Source organism: Peromyscus californicus, unplaced genomic scaffold (assembly GCF_007827085.1).
Source record: "Peromyscus californicus insignis strain IS unplaced genomic scaffold, ASM782708v3 Scaffold_170__1_contigs__length_76061, whole genome shotgun sequence".
In the NCBI taxonomy this organism is placed as follows: domain Eukaryota; kingdom Metazoa; phylum Chordata; class Mammalia; order Rodentia; family Cricetidae; genus Peromyscus; species Peromyscus californicus.
In genome coordinates this window covers 27,056-48,150 of record NW_026294459.1, presented here as the reverse complement: position 1 = coordinate 48,150, position 21,095 = coordinate 27,056, and the positions used below count along the sequence as shown (strand labels likewise).

General features: G+C 34.8%; 1 protein-coding gene across 1 annotated transcript; it reads right to left on the bottom strand.

The window, feature by feature from the left end:
* Positions 1–7,277: 7,277 nt before the first annotated feature.
* On the bottom strand, positions 7,278–9,031 carry LOC128112371 (zinc finger protein 431-like). Its single transcript, XM_052741400.1, has 3 exons — positions 8,927–9,031; positions 8,671–8,731; positions 7,278–7,758 (listed from the first exon to the last, which is right to left on the bottom strand). Exons 1-3 carry the CDS (start codon positions 8,958–8,960, stop codon positions 7,386–7,388), a joined length of 468 nt encoding a protein of 155 aa, XP_052597360.1. The 5' UTR covers positions 8,961–9,031; the 3' UTR covers positions 7,278–7,385.
* Positions 9,032–21,095: the final 12,064 nt, after the last annotated feature.

Genomic DNA, 21,095 nt, shown 5'->3' with positions numbered 1-21,095 from the left:
ACACTACTGTTATCAATCATAATGTAAATATCTGTTATGCAGAGTATCTGAGATGCCTCCCCTGTGAAAGATGAATTTCATCACTAAATGAGTCATGACATTTAGAAGTCCAGTTTGCAACACGAGATAGGTATGTTGCATAGTCTTGGGCAGGGGTCTATTGCCATAGGACTGCTACACCACTAGTGTCTACTACCCTCACTCAGAGGGGATTTGTCCTCTACTTGCAGATGTTTCCCATTTTCAGACGTGTTGGCATGTACCTTTACTTGCTGAACCATCTACTGGTCCCTAAATTCGTAAATGTATACCTTTATACCAATAGATTTTGACTTCCCTCTTGCAACACCTTTTTTTTGTAGGTTCCAATGTTCTGTTATTTTTGCACATTTCAAGAATGTTATGCTCTATTCCTACCAACATTTTTGTGTAAGAACTTTAGAATCCACTCCCAATTTCTTTAGGATGTCAGTGATTGTGGGAGTTGCTTTTCTCTGAGATAGGTGCCCAACTTAACCTATCTGATGCATGCTAAAACCCTAGATGAATGGGGACAGTAACATCTATGAAAATTGAGGGCATTGTGTGTCACTTTTGAACTTGGGGTCTAAAGACAGGTGAGGTTCCTGCCACACTGTTCAAGCTAGGATGTTATTGTTACTTATTGATAAGTCTCAATCTCTGGCTCTAGGCCAAGTGTTGATAATATTATATACTCTAATGCTTCTGGACCTTCTTACTGCTAATAATGGGGTTACATTAATTTTTCAATATTTATATTTACTGTCAATTTTGGAGGTGCCATTGACACTAGAAGAGTGACTCTGGTCTTAGAATCAAGTGAGTAAACCCATGTTAATTCTATGGAAATTCTATGCTGAAACTGAATTATCTTAGTGATACTCTCAGTTTTTTCTTTGGTTTCATGTGAGAGATTGCAAGAAATGGAGGTAATTCTCCAGGACACCCAAGGTGATTTAAGATCTGTGGATCTGGTGGACACTGTACATTCCCAAAGCATGCAGGGCTCTTGAATTCTTGACCAAACAGAAAGAGAAAAATAGTCTTATAGTTACAATAGCTGTTGTATTTAGCAGGAAAACAAAAATTATCACCCAAGGAGTCTACAAATGGAGCTTAGCTAAGAAGAGAAGTTGCCTGGGCTTGTTTTCTTCATACTTGATAGAAAAAGGAGATACAAATTCTATAGAGCCAAGTCAGTGTCCCTAGCTGTTCTTTGGTTCTTTAAACTAAACCATTCCACCTTTCCAGAGAACCCAACACATCCAGGTTGTTCTTCTCTCTTCCCATGAAGTTGAAAGAATACTGATATTTCTCCTGGTGTTTGGTTTTTTTTGGCCATTGGGATTATAATATGATTATGTTATTTCTCCTTTATTTGTGGACTCACAAACATTCCATATGTTTTATGTTCTATCCATTTGATAACATTTTAACAATATAAATACCCAAACAGGAGCTAAATAATCCAACAATTGCCGTGCCAATTTGCATGATAAATAACCCAGGAGGCTGATATCTTACCTAACAATCTAGCAGAAACTCAGGGATCTTGGGCATGGGAGAAATTATCTTTCCAAAGGAATAGGACAATATGTTACCTGATATAGTTCTTTTTTTAGATTGCATTATACTATATTAAAATCTTCTTTCCATGTGTGAACAATATCACATATATTAATTTGTTTACACATTCAGGGCTTCTTCTATCAGTAATTTTTTATGAAATCTAAATCATTTATAAGCACATACATTTCTAATAACATAAATATTATCTTCCCAGTTATCTGTTCTAGCTGCTTTTCCTTTCTCCTTCCTTGATTCTTCTTTCCTACCTACTTTCCCTCATCCACTTTTCATCCTTTATCTTTTATTATTACTCACTATACTCATATTCAATTTATTTTCCTTTATATACTCTTCTTTCTTTTTACTTTATTTCCTCCTTCCTTCCATTATTCTTTCATTCTTCCTTCTTTCTTTTCTTCCTTTCTTTCATTTTTCTTCTATGAAATGTCCTTCTTTACAAGAGCTGAAGATTTAATTCACAGACTAACCTCATGTCAGAAAAAATTACTACAAGTGAGCCTCATACACATTATGAATAGGAGATGGTGGAAAAATTGTAGCTTGCTTTGCTTGCTGGCATCTGGTTTTGCTGGTGGATTTGTGGTATCAATGAGCAGAAGGCAGTGTCTTTTCTCTGGATGAACATTATTAGGAGATGTCTATGCTATAATGGAATGTTGTTTCAAACCACTGAAATAAGAATAGCTTCCTTTGTCCAATTTTCCTTGCCTTTGTGGCTTACCAGTGAAGATGCACCTTGAAACGATTGATTCTTTTTAACTTTGATGGCATTATACACCAACATGCCATCAATCCCATACGGTCTTTCAGGGTCAAAATTTAAAAAGTCTTCCATCCATGCTCTTCCATACATAGAGATACTGTCTATTTAAGATAATGTATGATCACAGGTGCAATAATGAGGAGCATAAGACCTACTTATAATCTAAGATTGGTTTGAAATCAGAGAGACCATGAATTGGCAAAGAAGATAACATTCTATGTACTATAGAAATGAAGCCAATCTTCAAAAGATTCAGAAGACATCACAGAGTGATTCTTATATGTAGTAGGTATAGGATACCATATCTACTGTTAGCATTATCCAAGTATAAAATATGAACAAAATTGGGGTTTTTGGTGAAAGCCACATAAAACCACAAGGTTCAAGAGTAGCTGAAGTTATAGCAGGTTATAGTCCAGTGATGAGAAAAGAGACATACCTACCTTTCTCAGGGTAATTATTTATTCTTTTGAGAGAAGAGGTAAGACTGTTAGCTCAAAAGGTTAAAATTAGATTCTCAGAGATTTGAATTATATAACATGCCACTTTTTATACCTTACAGCTTGCCCTCATGAATAAAGAAGATTTATCAGCAACAAAAGGGTTTCCCAGACATAGTTTAGTAAAGAGGGAGGATCTTATGTCTCCAGTCATGATGTAAAGCAAAGGATAACCAGACTACAACCCACAGCTCCAGAGAAGCTAGCTAAGAAGAAGGACCCTAAGAGAGACACATAGATAGTCCTGCAAAGAAGAAATAGATGATATCTACATGAGCAAACTGATATTAATGGGGGTAACGGAGGGCAAGGAATGGTGAATGAGACCACAGGGGAATGGAATGGTCAAGCTGAAACAGAGACAGAATGGGAGAGCAAGGAAAGAGATACTATGATAAATGAAGACATCATGGGAATATGCAGAAACAGGGTGCTAGGAAAGTTCTCAGGAACCCACAAAGATGATCTCACCTTAGAGTACTGGCAATAGTCAAGAGGGTGCCTGAGCTAGTCTACTCAGTGATTGGATGGTTGAATACTCTAACAATCATTAAAGAACCTTCATCCAGTGACTCATGGAAGCAGATGAACAGATCCAAAGCCAGGTGCCAGGCCAATTTCCAGGTGTCCAATTGATGAGAGAGACAAGGAATTCTATGACCATGATGGAAAAATGTACAGAGACAACTAGCCAAAGTAGTGGAAATGCATGAACTGTGGACCAATAGCTGAGGAGACCCCATGGTACTGGACTAGGCCCTCTTGAAAGGTGAGAAAGTTGTTTAGTTTGAATTGTTTAGAGGGAACCCAGGCAGTAAGATCAGGACCTGTCCCTAGTGCATTAGCCAGCTTTTTGGTGCCCAGTTACTATGGTGACACACTTTGAGAATCCTTGGTACAAAGAGGAGGGGCTTGGACCTACTTCAACTGAATGTACCAGCCTCTGCTGACTCCCCATAGGAGACCTTGCCTTGGAGGAGGTAGGAATGGGGATGGGTTGGGTTGAAGGCTGGGAGGTGGGAGAAGGGAGGACAGGGAAATCTGTGGTTGGTATGTAAAATGAATAGAAATTTTCTCAATAAAAAAAGTCTTAGTGCCATTACATTATCTGGCATCTCTGGAAAATTCCCTTACAGGGCAATACTTCAATATGATGTGCCAAATGAATAACTGATGGGGAAAGGAAGATGCACAGAACTTCAAATTATATATACATATACATATATATGTATATATATACATATATATATAAAATGAAGCTATGATATAAGATAAACAACTGATTGCTGATTTTGCTACTTAATTACATTTCTACCAGACACATGAAAATATCACTTTCAATACACACATAAAGTATTTAATGTTTCTTATATTCTTTTCTATTAAGCATTTTAAAATTAACATTGTGTTGACAAAACAGCACACATTGGGAGTAGATTATCTACTCTTGGACTTGTACACTGGAGGTAGACACATGAGGATCATGAGTTCAAATGTATCCTTCAATCATTACTGAAATCTATGCCAGGCTTAATATAAACAACAATATCTCAAGGGAACTTGTGAAAACATGAAATCAAAACCAAAACCCAACCCACTACCCTTTTCACAGAACATCTTACTTGGAAAGTATGATCAGACACTGCCTGACATTTAAATAAACAATAGACTAGTAAGATGATGGATTTTCCATTTTATGTATTATAGTAGAAAAATACATATCACTAAGTAAAAACACAATGGAAAATGAACAAAAGCCACAGAACTAATATAAAGACCACAAAAGTAAATTTAACTAAAATGAATTTGCCACACATATAGCACACTTTGGTATCTTCCTCAAATGTTTCAAAATAGAAACAAAAATGCATTGATCTCCCCCATCAGTCTTGATGAAACATAGCAACTAATTTACTTCCTTCCAGGCTATGATGAAAAGAAAATGAAGTAAGATCTTTTTCTTTAAAATGAAGACAACTGTGATGTCTAAAATCTGTACCAAATTGTTTACATGAATAAAATTTTTCTTGTGCATGAGTTTATCCCTACTTCCTAATTTTAACATGATATAAATAGGCTTTAAAATATTTTCATGGCTAGAAACATGGTTGAGCAGTTAAGGAAAGTTCATTCCCAGAAATAAGACTTGATTTTGACAACTTCTTTTAGTCCTTGCTACAAGGTTCAAGAGCCTAACATTTTCATAAACTACCATGCAAATTCACATACCCTCAAAACATATTCTGACATCACATTATTAAAATGTAAAAAAACTCTTTAAAAACATTTTTTCACTAATGAAACTTTTTCATTTGTGAGCATGCATTCCTATAACACAGGTATTGAGACATTTAAAGGTTTACAGAGATTTTCTTCATTGTGAATTGGTTCATGTAACAGAAAGCAAGCATGTGTGCTTGAAGTCAGAGAAATCCCTTTCAGTTGTGAAAGGTTTTCAGTTTGTGAAGGTTTAGGAAATGCTGTTCTGCTAAGGAAATATGTCACTGGGGGTACGCTTTGATCAATTACATCCACACATCATTATCAGTTCCCACTCACTGCTTCATACTGCCAGCTAAGTATGTGAGCTCTCAATTTAGCTGCCATGTCTGACACTTGATGCCATGCCACTTACATGTTGATCCTGGGGCCAAATAAAACTCATTAAGTTAACATACACATTACATAACAAGAACAGAAAAGGAACTAATACAAATCCATAAAGTTTTACACCTGAATCAGTTATTTCATGTAATTAAAGAGGAGTTTAAAATCTAAAAATACTACATTATTATTTAAATTCATAGTGGAAGTGTTTAGCTCTGAAAGGAAAAGTTCCCTGAGTATCAAAAGTTAGGCTATGCCTATAATTGGGAGTGGAAGGTATCCTGGATATACACAATTGAGAGGGGAAAGATATCCTGGCTGTTGGTTGTCAGGCTCTACCTGAAGCTGTGCAGGAAAGGTTTACAGGATACCTACAGCTCTCAAAAAATAGAAAAGCAGTGAAAGGAAACTAGATACCTAAAGCTGTGAGGAGATAGGAATACTGGCTGTTAGAAAGTCAGACTAGTCCTGAACGTTTGTCCCAGTGTGGGATGGTTTACCTGAAGGATGTGGCAAACCTGCTCCTCTCCAAAAAAGAGCCATTACAGCTTAGCTATGCTACACTCAGCTAAGAGAGATTTCCAGCAGAGATGTCCTTTGCCACTCAGCTACACTCCCCGAAGAGAATTTTACAGCAGAAGTGTCCATTATTTCTCTGTTCCACTCCACTAGTGAGTTTCCCAGCAGAGATGTCAATTGCTTCTCTGCTCGACCCCACTAGGGAGTTTCCCAGCAGAGATTCTGCTCTGCTCTGGCAAAAGATCTTCATCCAAATCTAACTCAAGAGATTTATGTAGGAGAGAGGAATCCAGAATAGTGCTTGCCTGTGTCAGTGTGAAACAGGGCAAGCTGCCAGCTGAACAGACACATGACTTATATGGGGCTTCATAGTGGTGGGGATTTCTAGGGGAAAGAGTTGGAGGATAGGTATTGATTGTATTTCAGGCTCAAGCTCAGAGATTGGGAGGCTTTCATGTGCAGTGATTGGTTGGTTTTGTGCTCAGGGATTGGTTGGTTTTTCTGCTCATGTATTGGATGGCTTTGTGCTCAGTTGGTCAGAGGTAGAGTGTATTTCCTTGGATCTAGTTTCAGTACCAAATTGAATGTTTTTCACTGGCTCTGGTTTTAATTTCCAGGTGTGTTTCTTTGGCTGACCTTTTACCTGATACAGAGGACTTTATAAACTAATAAATTCATTTATTCCATGGTTTTACAGGTGCAAACATTGTGAAAATGGACAGCATGATACATGAAATGATTGCTGACACAGTCAAATTGTTCTTTACGGAAAGAACACCATTGTGTAACTGAATGCAAGTGTTTTGGATAAGGATCTTGCCAAATACTTTATAATAATAAGCCCTCAGTACATTTTGCAGGTACTCAAAGACTATTGTAATATGCAAAGACTTTAAGAGATTGACTGCTCAGAAAAAGGTTTATTCATGTATAAAGAGCAAAACTGTATGACACTTACTATATTTTTAGGGTTTCTCTGCAGTATGACTTTTTCTAATGATTTCAAAGACTACTGATACATACAAAAGCTTTATCACACAGATTACATTCATAGGGCTTCTCTCCAGTAGGTGGTGTTTCATGCATTTGAAGAGTACTGTGTGTGAAGAAAGTCCTCGCCACATTGACTAAATTCATGGTGTTTCTCTCTAGCATGTGATCTTTCATGCATTTGAAGATGACTGTGATGACGAAAATCTTTACCATGTTAATTATGATCATAGGCTTTTGCTTCAGCATGTCTTCTTGTATGTATTTGAAGAGTAGTGTGATGAGCATAGACTTTACCACATTGATTACATTCATAGGGTTTCTCTTCAGGATGTCTTCTTTTATGTATTTGAAGAGTACTGTGATGAGCATAGGCCTTAACACATTGTTTATATTCATAGTTTATCTCCAGTATGTCTTCTTTTATGCATTTGAAGAGTTTGGTGATGTGCAAAGGCTTTAACACACTGATTACATTCATAGGGTTTCTCTCCTGTATGTGTTCTTTTATGATTTTGAAGATTATCATGTCGTTCAAAGGCTTTACCACATTGATTACATTCATAGGGTTTCTCTCCAGTATGTGTTCTTTTATGCCTTTGAAGATTATTGTGATGTGCAAAGGCTTTAACACACTGATTACATTGAAATTGTTTCTTTCCCATAGGTGCACTTTCATGCCTTTGAAGATGACTCTCATATACAACGGTTTTACCACATTCAGTATATATGAAAGGTTTCTTCTCTCCAGTTTGACTTCTTTCATGCCTGCAAGCACATGTAAAATCTTTACCATAATCATTACACTGTTGACTCTTTATATCTATATGAATTACAATTAAATTTGGTCTAATTGTCAAGAGGAATCAGTTCTTAAGATTTCATCATTGTTTTTACACCCATGTTTTATTTAAGCAGTCCTAGTACTCATAGGGCTTCTTTGTAGTGTGATTTTGTTAATATATTAACAATGAAGATAGAAAATCAATTACTTGTATACTTTAATCAAATTCAACAAGTATACTCAATGTGGAGACTGCTACATATCTTCTGATTTTATACGAATGAGGTTTCTCATGTCTTCCTTATTCCTATGCTCACATGGCTTGTTTCCATAGGACATGTGATATAGTTAGTAAAGGAAGAATAGCAGATAATAGATTTCCCCATTGAATTCTGTTTGACTTTCTGTCCTCATAGACTTGTGAACTAGGGATTAAAGTTTCTCCTCAACAACATCCCTTGACTTTTGACTCTAACTGCCCCACTCACTAAACAGCACAGTCACAAGCATATGAGTCACACTAGCTTTACTATGGACTATTTGCTTAACAGAAAGTTTTGACAATATACTCATCACCACTTCACTGTCTGTAACTTTTGTAATATGAATGTTATGAAATAAAAAGACTGACAGTTCTACAGCATAGCTCTCATGGTGTTATGATTTTAATGGTAATATCTTTTGGGGAATTGTTTCTTTGACATTGTTCTTAAAAGAATGCCCTGCAAATTCAATTCACCAACCTGAAATTGAGATTGATGTTTTTGTGAGAATTTAATAATCATCAATGTACTTTTAGAGGTACTTATTTACACAGTTGCTTTTTTTTAAAATTTCCTGGACACAATATAATTTCTTCACAGGCATATTTTTATCAGCTTACACAAGAAAATTACCTTGCATGTCTTCTAGAATTTTGAAAATGTTCTTCAATATTATGATTTTCCCAACTGTATCCTAAAATAGAGTACCAGAAAATTTATATTATTGAAAACATTGTAAAATTTATGTTACTATCTTCAGTGAATCTTAGAAACATGCCTGATTTATTCACCTCACTCTTCTTTCTCAATCAAATTACACAGGAACATCCAAAACCAAGAAAGAGTTGTCTGCCTATTTTAAAATGTAAAGGAAAATACACTGTCTTACCTATAGTAGTGATGTTCCTGTAGGTCTCAATCATCACCTCTTTGTAGAATTCTTCTGGGAAGGATCCTGCAAAGTCCACTCTTCCCAAGTGAAGTTAACATACACATCATCATAGGTCATTGCATTCTAAAACAATCCATACATGTGAACAACAGAAAGCATGATACTGACAACATTGTAAATGTATAATTCTTTGACAGTATATTCATACAATTCTGGTGCTCACTATCTTACTCCATTACATAGTTGTTATAATGTAATCACCAAATCACTTTAAAAGAAAACTGAAGAGGGTGTTCACCTCTCTCAATTCTGTAACCTTTTAAAGGGGAATCACCTTGCAAGAAAAATGCCAATTAACAAACATACACAAACAAGTAAACAAAACAACAGTACAGAGTACACATGAAAGAAATTGTATGAACTAACTACAGAGAAGAAATAAGATAGACAAGTGTGTAATCAGGTCCAAGTCAGATAGAACCTAGATGAGCAATTGTCCTTGTGGTAAGATGGAAGAGTAACATTGAGTATATGCACAATAGAGGTATAACTGGACCTTGAGGTAAATTGACTCCCAATTATCTGAAGATATCATATTGATTTCCACAGTGCCTGTATAAATTTGAACCTGTGACAGCAATGAATTCCCTTGCTCCATATCCTTTCCAACATTAGCTGTCACTTGTGTTATTGATCTTAACCATTCTTACAAGTGTAAGACGACAGCTCAAAGTAGTTTCAATATGCATTTGCCTGATGACTTAGAATGTTGAACATTTTTTCAAGTGTTTCTCAGCCACTTTAGTTTCTTCTACTGAGAATTCTATTTAGAGGTATACCCCATTATAACTGCATTATTTGGTTTGTTGTTTAGTTTCTAAAGTTCTTTATTATCTTTTGTGAGAAAACCCAGAAGCACATAGACAAACATGTTGTACTCACTCATACATGAAAATTAGCTGTTAAGTAAAGTACACTCACAATAAACACAGTTAATCACAGTACAATCCACAGATGCATAGAGGCTAATTAAGAAGAGCAGCTCTAGGGTATATGAACGAGTAAGGAAAAGCAGCTAGAACAGATAACTGGGAAGATAATATTTATGATATTAGAAATGTATGTGCTTATAAATGATTTAGATTTTATAAAAACCACTGATAGAAGAAGCCCTGAATGTGTAAACAAAGGAATATATGTGGTATTGTTCACACATGGAAAGAGGATTTTAATATAGTATAATGCAATCTAAAAAAACTGTATCAGGTAACATATTGTCCTATTCCATTGGAAAGACAATTTCTCCCATGCCCAACATCCCTGAGTTTCTGCTAGATTGTTATGTAGGATTGCAGCCTCCTGGGTTTTTTATCATGCAAATTGGCACAGCAATTGTTGGATTATTTAGCTCCTGTTTGTGTATTCATATTGTTAAAACTTTATCAAATGGATAGAACATAAAACATAAATGGGATGTTTGTGAGTCTACAAATCAAGGGGAAATAACATAATCATATTATAATCCCAATGGCCAAACAAAAACAAACACTAGGAGAAATTCCAGTATTCTTCCAACTTCATGGGAAGAGAGAACAACCTGGATATGTTGGGTTCTCTGGAAAGGTAGAATGGTTTAGTTTAAAGAACCAAAGAACAGTTGGGGACACTGACTGTGGCTCTGTAGAATTTGTATCTCCATTTTCTATCAAGTATGAAGAAAGAAAGCCCAGGCAACTTCTCTTCTTACCTAAGCTCCATTTATAGACTCCTCGGGTGATAATTTTTGTTTTCCTGCTAAATAGAACAACTATTGTAACTGTAAGACTGTTTTTCTCTTTCTGTTTGGTCAAGAATTCAAGAGCCCTGCATGCTTTGGGAATGTACAGTGTCCAACAGATCCAGAGATCTTCAATCACCTGGAGAATTACCTCCATTACCTACAATCTCCCACATGAAACCAAGGAAAAAACTGAGAGTATTACTAAGATAATTCAGTTTCAGCATAGAATTTGCATAGAATTAACATAGGTTTACTCACTTGATTCTAAGACCAGAGTCACTCTTTTAGTGTCAATGGCACCTCCACAATTTACAGTAACTATAAATATTGAAAAATTAATGTAACCCCATTATTAGCAGTGAGAAGGTCCAGAAGCACCAGAGTATATAATATTATCAACACTTGGCCTAGAGCCAGAGACTGAGACTTCTCAATAAGTAACAATAATATCCTAGCTTGAACAGTGTGGCAGGAACCTCACCTGTCTTTAGACCCCAAGTTCAAAAGTGACACACAATGCCCTCAATTCTCATAGATGGTACTGTCCCCATTCATCTAGGGTTTTAGCGTACATCAGATAGGTTAAGTTGGGCACCTATCTCAGAGAAAATCAACTCCCACTTCAACCTCAATCTAGTATAAGAAATGGCTTAAAACCTTGCAGAAAGAAGGTAACAACAGAATAACTGTTACCCTGGAAGATAACGCTGAGGCTTTTATTTCTTATTCCATAGTTTACTTCTTAGTTAATGGGACATCCACCCAGAAAAGGCTCTGAACATCTTTTGCTCAGGCAGTATTCAGTGGGATTAGGTACCCTTTATTAAGTAATAGTGCCAGGTGCAAGGGTAATATCCAAGGCTCTTCCAAGGCCTGATTGGCATCACCTTCCACTTTGTGCACAATAAAGGTTATATGGTACACATATTTTGGATAATAAAGTGTCCTAAGAAAACACTGCATCTCAGCTGCTCCCTGCTTGTTGGTCCCATGACATGGGCAGAGAGAATCCCACTTGGGTTGCCAGGCAACAATATTGATCTCACAGTCTGTCACAATAGCCCCATGGCAAATCAACCCCACCCAATCATGACCTCACTTTATATCCTCATTTTTCTACTCCTGAAAACACAAGTCTCTCTGTGAGTTGTAAGTATTTTTCCTTATACCTTTAATATAGTAAACCAAGCATTATTGAAGGCATCATTTTTTATCCCAGTAGATTGTTGAACATTAAGACATGGTCAATATAATCTACTTCTCATATCAGGAGAATGTAAACAATCCCACTCTTGTGCCCATTATATACTCAGTCCCTTGTTACTTTACCCCTTTGAAATGTTAATATTTTCCACCTGAGGTTGTATGTCTATTATGAATAAATTAATTTTTTAAAAATCACTGAGAATTCCAATAATTTGTCATATGAGGTTACTGGTGATCAAAAGAGAAACTTTTGGGGTAAGTTTTACTATTACATCAGTCATTCAAATACTATCAATAGTTTGGGTAACTTATAATGTCATTGTGCCACAAATAAATTATGCAGTACTATCAAAAGGCTTTGTAGAATATGGACACAACTAGAATTTTACAAGCTTAGATAAGGCAGCTTAAATTATCTAACACCGTTCGGTTTTGCCTATCATAGCCTACACTCATGTCATTTTCTCTTTGGGTGAAATTGAGTAGTACTATCTTGAAATCTCTATTTATTAAAAAATTGTTGTATTGAATAATATAAAAGAAAACTTACATTCAGAATGTATTCATCTTTGGTGCATTTAAGGTAGCTAAAGACAAAGATTGCAATGAATCCTATAAATGTATCCTATAAAAACAGACAAAAATAATAAGTTAGATGAAAGCATTCCCAAAACCAAAGCAAGAAGAAGAGAACTGGGAAGATTGAGTATAAATGTATGTGAGAGAGTCCAAATACATCGTTAGACTAAAAATATTTAAGTAAAAACTATCTTTAAAAATTAAAACATATAGTAAAGGACATATAATAAAATGACAGTAATAATTTTACAACTTGAGATAATTCTGACTTTTAAGTGTCTCACATTCCAATTGGAAGAAATAGCCTGACAGAATAGACCACATAAATGAAAGTGAGCTGTTATTTGAGGTTATTGCTCTTTTGACGGCCATCCATCCAGCTCCCAAGTAAATCATACACAGAGGATTATTCATACTTATGACTGCACAGTCCTTAGTTTGGCTTAATTTCCAACCAGCTTTTCTTAAATTAACCCTTTTATCTTTTGCTTCTGGCTTTTCTTATTCTCTAAATTCTGTAAATCTTACTCTTACTCTGTGGCTTGCTGTGTAGCAGGGTGGCTGGCTCCTGGAGCCCTCCTCCTTCTCTGACTCATTGATTCTAGAGCTTTCCACACAGTGTTCTCCTTCTATATAAACTCTAAGCCTGCCAGCCCCACCTATCATTTCTCCTTTCTTTTTATTGGCCTGTTCTTTATTAAATCATCAGGTGTTTTACACAGGCACAGTATCATAGCTTCACAGAGTTAAAATATTCAACATAAACAAAAGCAGTACATCTTAAAGTAATATTCTACTCCATAGAGCTATTTGGTACCTGCAACCAATGAACTTCAGTGCCAAAGTAATAGGCAGAAAATCACATGTGGAAACAAACAAGTATAACTATACTGATAGTCCACAATGTACACTTTAAAGTTAAATTAGTGAATGAGAAAATGAAGATCACTACATATTGATAAAGTGAGAAATTCAACAAGAGTCCATAAACGTATGTTCTTGTGACACTGATGTTCCCAATTTTATAAAGCACACACTACTAAATATGAGCTAACAGATAGAACTCAATAATATTTTGGGTGAATTTAATACATGATTATATCAGTTATCAAAACAAAAGCAAACCTGTGAACAACCTATATACAAATAAATGGACTGATTTAACATTTACAGAACTTTCCATGGAATAGTAGCAGAAGAGCCTTTGTCCTCATGTCATTCCTGTCCACATTTGAGGTTCTGCCTTTAGGAGGAGTTCAGAGACATGATTTTGACATACCCTGAAGGCATACCCTGAACATGCAGCCTACCAGAAACACAAACCTTGTATAAAATGAATTAATGATGACAGAGTGGACCTAAGGTTGAAACCACAGGGTTTAAAAGAATGAATACCTATTCTTCATGATCTCTTCTGTGAAAAAGATCATGCGATCTCACTGCTAATTTCTTTCAATGGTCATTTGCTGTAGCTGACAGGTCAGTCTCTGCACATTCTGCTTCACCTGCATCTTGGTGAGAAAGGTTTGGTGGGATGGTGGCTCCCTGGTGCTCCTTGTGAGTAAATGAACACAAATTAGCTTGCAGTGTGACAAGGCAAAGAGGATGGCCAGACCACCTTGAGTCCTAATCAAATGCTTGAGAAAGCTTGTTTACCAATGACTAGTTGACACCCCAAATTATTTTGTCCCATGCTTCTGATGCCCCCTCTGGGGAACACAACTGACTCCTCTATTTGAAGAGAAGTGATTATCTCAGCTCTCTGGTTCTCTCTGCTCTCATAGCACGTGCTCCAAGTAACCAAGTAGATAGCCTCTTCAGGCTTATTCACAGCTTCAGACTCAGAATTTATCTTGGCTGCAGAGTTTGCAAGCATGTTGGTTTACAAGTCAGCAGAAAATTGCCATAGTTCATAATCACCCCAGTAATTTAGAGTTTCCCCAAATATCTTGATATATCACTCACTATATAACTTTTGATGGAGAAGACATATAAGGGCAGAACATGGTCACCAGACTCAAAAGTCAAATCACTGACAACTCAGGACACACAGAGCAGCTGGGAAGTACCTAAAGTTAGACACTGTGGTTGAAGTACAGTGATGTCCTGCCTAAATGGGCACACCTCATTAATCCCTCCCTCTTTAATGTTGGTCTCATGTTCACTCACCAATGCCTATCCTCCAAAAGGAATGAAAGCCAAGAGTTCCCAGCATAAAGCTTTGGCCTACCAGTTCCTGACCTCTGAGCCAGAACACTTAATATCCTGGAATGCTTGAATTTCAAGAGCCATGACAAACAGGGAAGTTCTGTTGGTTCCCTGAGACTCCAGGTTTCTGTTCCCCAATACTGGAAGATTCAGCTCAAGCCCACTTCCAACAGGAAGCTTCCATTTACCTGCACAGTACTCATTACACCATTCTCTTGACTATTTTTTCCTTGATGTTTTACACTGAGGTTGAAGGTCATTTTTCTTCTGTCACTCTCTGGTCTCTCTACCCTCTTCATTCTCTTTTTGAATTAGACTCCAGTATGCCATCATGTTCATCAGTAAATGGTGAAGACATTGAATAAACTTCCCAATGGCAGTTGGTGTTTCCACCACATAGGTGACATCACAGAGGGTGCCATGACTCTCCAGGATACAGTAGAATGTCCAGTGAAGAGTTGCAGATGTCATGGGAACTGTATTGTTTCCCGGCTAATGAGCTTTCATCACAATACACTAGAAGTCAAGCTGACCTTTGCTGGGATACAAGGAAGCCCTTCAGCACCCCCTTCATCCAAAGCCAGAGATCTCTCCCCAATTTATTGGACATCCTTTAGTTCTTTCCATGTGTGGAACTGAATGTTTATCTCCTACTGGAATTTTATGTACACAAGGTAATAATATCATAAATTTATATATGCTATAGTTCTTCATAAGTTCCTGCATCTCCTTATCACCTTATCCACAAAACATTATAGAATTGATGCTGACTGTGAAGGACACTTGTTAAAGAATTTCCTGGTAAAGACTCTACAAGAAACCTCTGGGCAGTAAGTCTAGTTTTGATATTCGATCGTTATCATTGATAATTTCTGTTTTATGTTATTTCTTGTGTTCAATATATATACTTTTCTTTTTAGAACTTTATCACATGAGAATTTTTGTTTTGCTTTTCTGATTTCTCATGTTCAATATGGATATTTTGATATTAGACATTTATCTGATGGAATTTCCCTTATATTTCTCTGGTATCTTGTGTTCAATATCAATATTTTTGATATTAGACCTTTGCTGTGGGATGTCCTGTATGGCAAATGTGTTGCTAATTAGTCAATGGGTGAAGCACTGATTGGCCATTGGCTAGGCAGGAAGAGTAGGCGGGATAAGGAGGAGAATAAAGCTGGGAAGTGTAAGGCTGAGTCAGAGAGATACTGCCAGCCGCCACAATGAGAAACAGCATGTGAAGATGCCGGTAAGCCAGGAGCCATGTGGCAAGGTATAGATTAATGGAAATGGATTAATTTAAGCTGTAAGAACAGTTAGCAAGAAGCCTGCCATGGCCATACAGTTTGTAACCAATATAAGTCTCTGTGTTTTACTTGGTCGGGTCTGAATGGCTGTGGGACTGGCAGGTGAGAGAGATTTGTCCTGACTGTGGGCCAGGCAGGAAAACTTAAGCTACAAATGGTGCCCAACGTGGGGCAAGAGTTTCCACCTAAAACCTGAGAAAAGATTCTAAAACGGAGCTAAAAACAGCTTCCTAATTGTCTCTCTCAAATGAGCGGCAGCTGACGGTTTGAGCTACTTGTGGGTTCCTGGTGTGCATGCTCGACATGCTGTATGGCAGGAATGAGGCCTCTGCAAGTGGCACATTAAGCTGCATGGTGGATTTAGACTTTGCTAATACAAAACAAAACAAAACAAAAAAAAGGTTTCTGGACTACACACTGCTTGGATAAAAGCATAGACCCATGATAGCTCCCAGAGCTGGTGGTAAACGTAGCCATGTTGGGAAGCTGAGGTGGGAGGAGCCAGCAGTCACAGCTGCTGCAGTTTAAGGCAATAGATTCACAATAAGACAGATTCAGATGTAATAGTTTACAATGTGTGTAAAAGATACGTAGGCTTGAAAGAGACAAAAAAGATGATATATAGAGTTATAGAAACATAGTTTTAAAAAATAAAGTCTTTAAAGAGACAGTAAAGGTAGTATAAAAAATAAGCCACGTAAAAATGGATATTACACAGAGAATCTGCATTGTGTTGTCTTTGGGACTTTTAACTGCAGAAAAACATTTGATTTTAAAAGCTGTTGAGTTATGCCAATATGTATATTTTAAAGGTACCTTGACTTCAAAATTTGAATATAAGGATATGTTGCTTTGGAAAGGAGACTCTGCTTTTGTTCCCACAGAAAGCCAGAGGCTATGGATTTGTTCCAGATTAAGATACATCAGGTTTGACCAGCCAAGACCCCCTGAAAGGTCTCCAATGACACTCCAATGGCCCAGATGATCCAACATCCAGAATGGTTTGAAGGCCTCTGGCTCAGACAATACAGCCTCATGGATGATTCCATAATCCTAAAATTTTCTTTGTATCCCCATAAGATACAGAGCCCCCTCCAGCAGGAAGTAGTAAGAGAAGCTATGCCCAAATTCCCAAATTATATGTAATTTTACTTTGTTAAGGTTAAAACCTTCCTTTTTGAAAAAAAAAATGGGGGAAGTGCTGTGGGATGTTCTGTATGGCAAATGTGTTGCTAATTAGTCAATGGGTGAAGCACTGATTGGCCATTGGCTAGGCAGGAAGAGTAGGCGGGATAAGGAGGAGAATAAAGCTGGGAAGTGTAAGGCTGAGTCAGAGAGATACTGCCAGCCGCCACAATGAGAAACAGCATGTGAAGATGCCGGTAAGCCAGGAGCCATGTGGCAAGGTATAGATTAATGGAAATGGATTAATTTAAGCTGTAAGAACAGTTAGCAAGAAGCCTGCCATGGCCATACAGTTTGTAACCAATATAAGTCTCTGTGTTTTACTTGGTTGGGTCTGAGTGGCTGTGGGACTGGCAGGTGAGAGAGATTTGTCCTGACTGTGGGCCAGGCAGGAAAACTTAAGCTACAGACCTTCATCAAATGAGAACTTTTATTTTATTTATCTGGTTTCTTGTGTTCTATATGTCTAATTTGATAATAGACCTTTATGAGATGAGAAGGATTTCATAAAGATTTTATTTTTATTTAATTTATGTATTCAATATACATATTTTTGTTATTAGACTTTTATCTGATGATAATTTTCATTTTATTTATATGATATCTTGCATTCAATGTGTGTATTTGAGATATTAGACCTTTATCATTGGAGAAATTTGGTTTTATTTATCTGATTTCTTGTGTTCTACATGTATATTTTGGATATTAGACCTATTTAGTATGAGAATTTTTTATTATTCATGAGATTACCTTGGTTCAATATGTATATTTTGGACATAGACCTTCATTAGGTGAGAATTTTTGTTTTATTTAATTTCTTGTGTTCAATAAGTATGTTTTTGATATTTGACCTTTATTATATGAGAATTTTCTTTGCTTTTCTGATTTCTTGTGTTCAGTATGTATATTTTGGATATGAACCATTTATTAGATGAGGATTTTTGTTTTATTTAATTTCTTGTGTTCAATAAGTATATTTTGAATATTAGACACTTAACAGGTGAGAATTTTTGTTTTATTTATCTGATTTCTTGTGTTCAATATATAAATTTTAGATATTTGACCTTTATCAGATGAGAATTTTTGTTTTATTTATCTAATTATGTTCCATATGCATATTTTTAATATTAGACCTTTATCAGATCAGAACTTTTGTTTTATTTTTCTGATTTCTAAGCTCAATAGGTTTATTTCTGATATTTGACCTTTATCAGATAAGAATTTTTGTTTTATTTATCTATTTATGTTCAGTATGCCTATTTTTAATGTTAGACCCTTTTCAGACGGGAATTTTTGTAGTATTTAATTTCTTGAGATCAATATATATTTTTGATATTAGACCTTTATCTGATGAGAATATTTTTCATTGTTCTGATTTCTTGTGCTTAGTATCTATATTTTTGATATTAGAACTTCATCAGATCAGAATTTTTGTTTTGTTTAATTTCTTGTCCTCAATATATGGAATTTGGTTGTTGGAATATTATCAGTTAAAAAAGTTTCTTTTATTTAATTTCTTGGGTTCAATAAGTACATTTTTGATATTAGACCTTTATCAGATGACATTTTTTGTTTTATTTGTCAAATTATATTCAATATGAATAATTTTGATATGAGACCTTTATCAGAAGAGAATTTTTTGTTTATCTGGATGCTTGTGTTAAATATGGATATTTTGGATGTTAGTCCTTATCAGTTGAGAATTTTTGTTTTATTTATCTGATTTCTTGTGTTCAATTTGTATGTTTTGGATATTAGACATTTATCAGATGAAAATTTTTTTCATTCATCTGGTTTCTTTGGTTCAATATGTATATTTTGGATATTAGACTGTTATTGGTGAGAATATTTGTTTAATTCATCTAAATTCTTGTTTTCAGTAGGTCTATTTTTGACATTAGACTATCTGGTATGAACTTTTGTTTCATTTATTTTCTAGTGTTCAATAAATATATTTTTGAAATTAGACCTTTATCAGATGACAACTTTTGTTTTATTAATATAATTACTTGTGTTTGATATGTATATTTTGGATATTAAATCTTTATGAGATGAGAACTTTCACTTTATTTAAGTTCTATGATCCATATGTACATTTTTTATGTTAGACCTTTATCAGGTGAGAATTTTTGTTTTTTTTAATCTAATTATGTTCAATATGTATATTTCAGGTATTAGACCTTTAACTGAAGAGAATTTTCATTTTATATATTTTCTTGAGTTCAGCGTGTTGATTTTGGATATTGGACCTTTATCAGTTGAGGATATTTGTTTTATTTATCTGATTTCATGTGTTTAACATGTATATTTTGGATATTAGTTCCTTACCATTTAAGAATGTTTGTTTTATTTAATTTCTGTTAGCTATCCTCTCTGGAGTTGTGGGTCACAGTATGGCAATCCCTTCCCTCACATTTAGTATCCACTTATGAGTGAGTATGCAGTATGTTTGGCTATTAGACCTTTATCTGATGAAAATAATTGTTTTTATTATCTAATTTCTCATGTTCAATAGGTAATTTTGATATGAGACCTTTATAAGATGAGAATTTTTGTTGTATTTTACTTCTTGTGTTGAATGAAATTATTTTGGATATTAGACCTTTATCAGATGAGAAGTTTTGTTTTATTTTTCTGAATTCTTGTGTTCAACATGTATATTTTGGATATTAGACTTTTGTCAGATGAGAAATTTTTTTTATTTTTCTTATTATGTTCAATATGTATATTTTAGATATTAGATCTTTATCATATGATAATTTATGTTTCATATATTTGATTTCTTGTTTTCAGTATGCATATTTGGGATATTAGTTCATTATTATGTGATATTTTGTTTTATTTAATTTCTTGTGTTCAATATGTATATTTTGGATATCAGATTTCAGATCTTTATCTGATGAAAATATTTGTTTTTATTATCAAATTTTTTGCGTTTAATAGGTAATCTTGATATTAGACCTTTATAACATGAGAAATTTAGTTTTATTTAATTTCTTGTGTTGAATACGTTTATTTTGGATATTAGACACTTATCAGATGATATTTTTTTGTGTTAGTTATCTAATTATGTTCAATAGGTATATTTTTGATATTAGATCTTTATCAGATAACATTTTTCCTTTATTTATCTGAGCTCTTGAGCTCAATATGTCTACTTTGGATTTCAGACTTTTATCAGATTAGAATTTGTTTTTTTAATTTCTTGTGTTCAATAATTATATTTTTGGTATTAGACATATATCAGATGATAATTATTGTTTTATTTGTCAAATTATGTTCAATATGTATATTGTTGATATTAGAGTTTCATAAGGTGAGAATTTTTGTTTTATTTAATTTCTTGTGTTGAATATGTATATTTTAGATATTATACCTTTATCAGATGAGTTTTTTTGTGTTAATTATGTAATTATGTTCAATATGTATATTTTGGATATTGCACCATTATCAGATGACAATTTTTGGTTTATTTATCTGATTTCTTTTGTTCAATATGTATATTTTTATATTAGAACTTTATCAGATAGAAATATTTTTATTTAATTACTTTTGTTAAGTATGTATGTTTTGGATATTAGACTTTTTATCAGATGTCAATTTTTGTTTTGCTTATCTAATTATGTTCAATATCATATTTTGGATGTTAGATATTTATCAGATGAGAATTTTTGTTTTATTTAATTTCTCATGTTTAATAAGTATATTTTTGTTATTAGAACTTTATCAGATAAAAATGTTTGTTTTCTTTAACTTCTTGTGTTCAATATGTATGTTTTAGATACTACACATTTATCAGATGAGAATTTTTGTTTCATTTATCTAACTATGTTCCATAAGCATACTTTTGATATAGACCCTTATCAGATGAGAAATTTTGTTTTATTTATTTAATTTC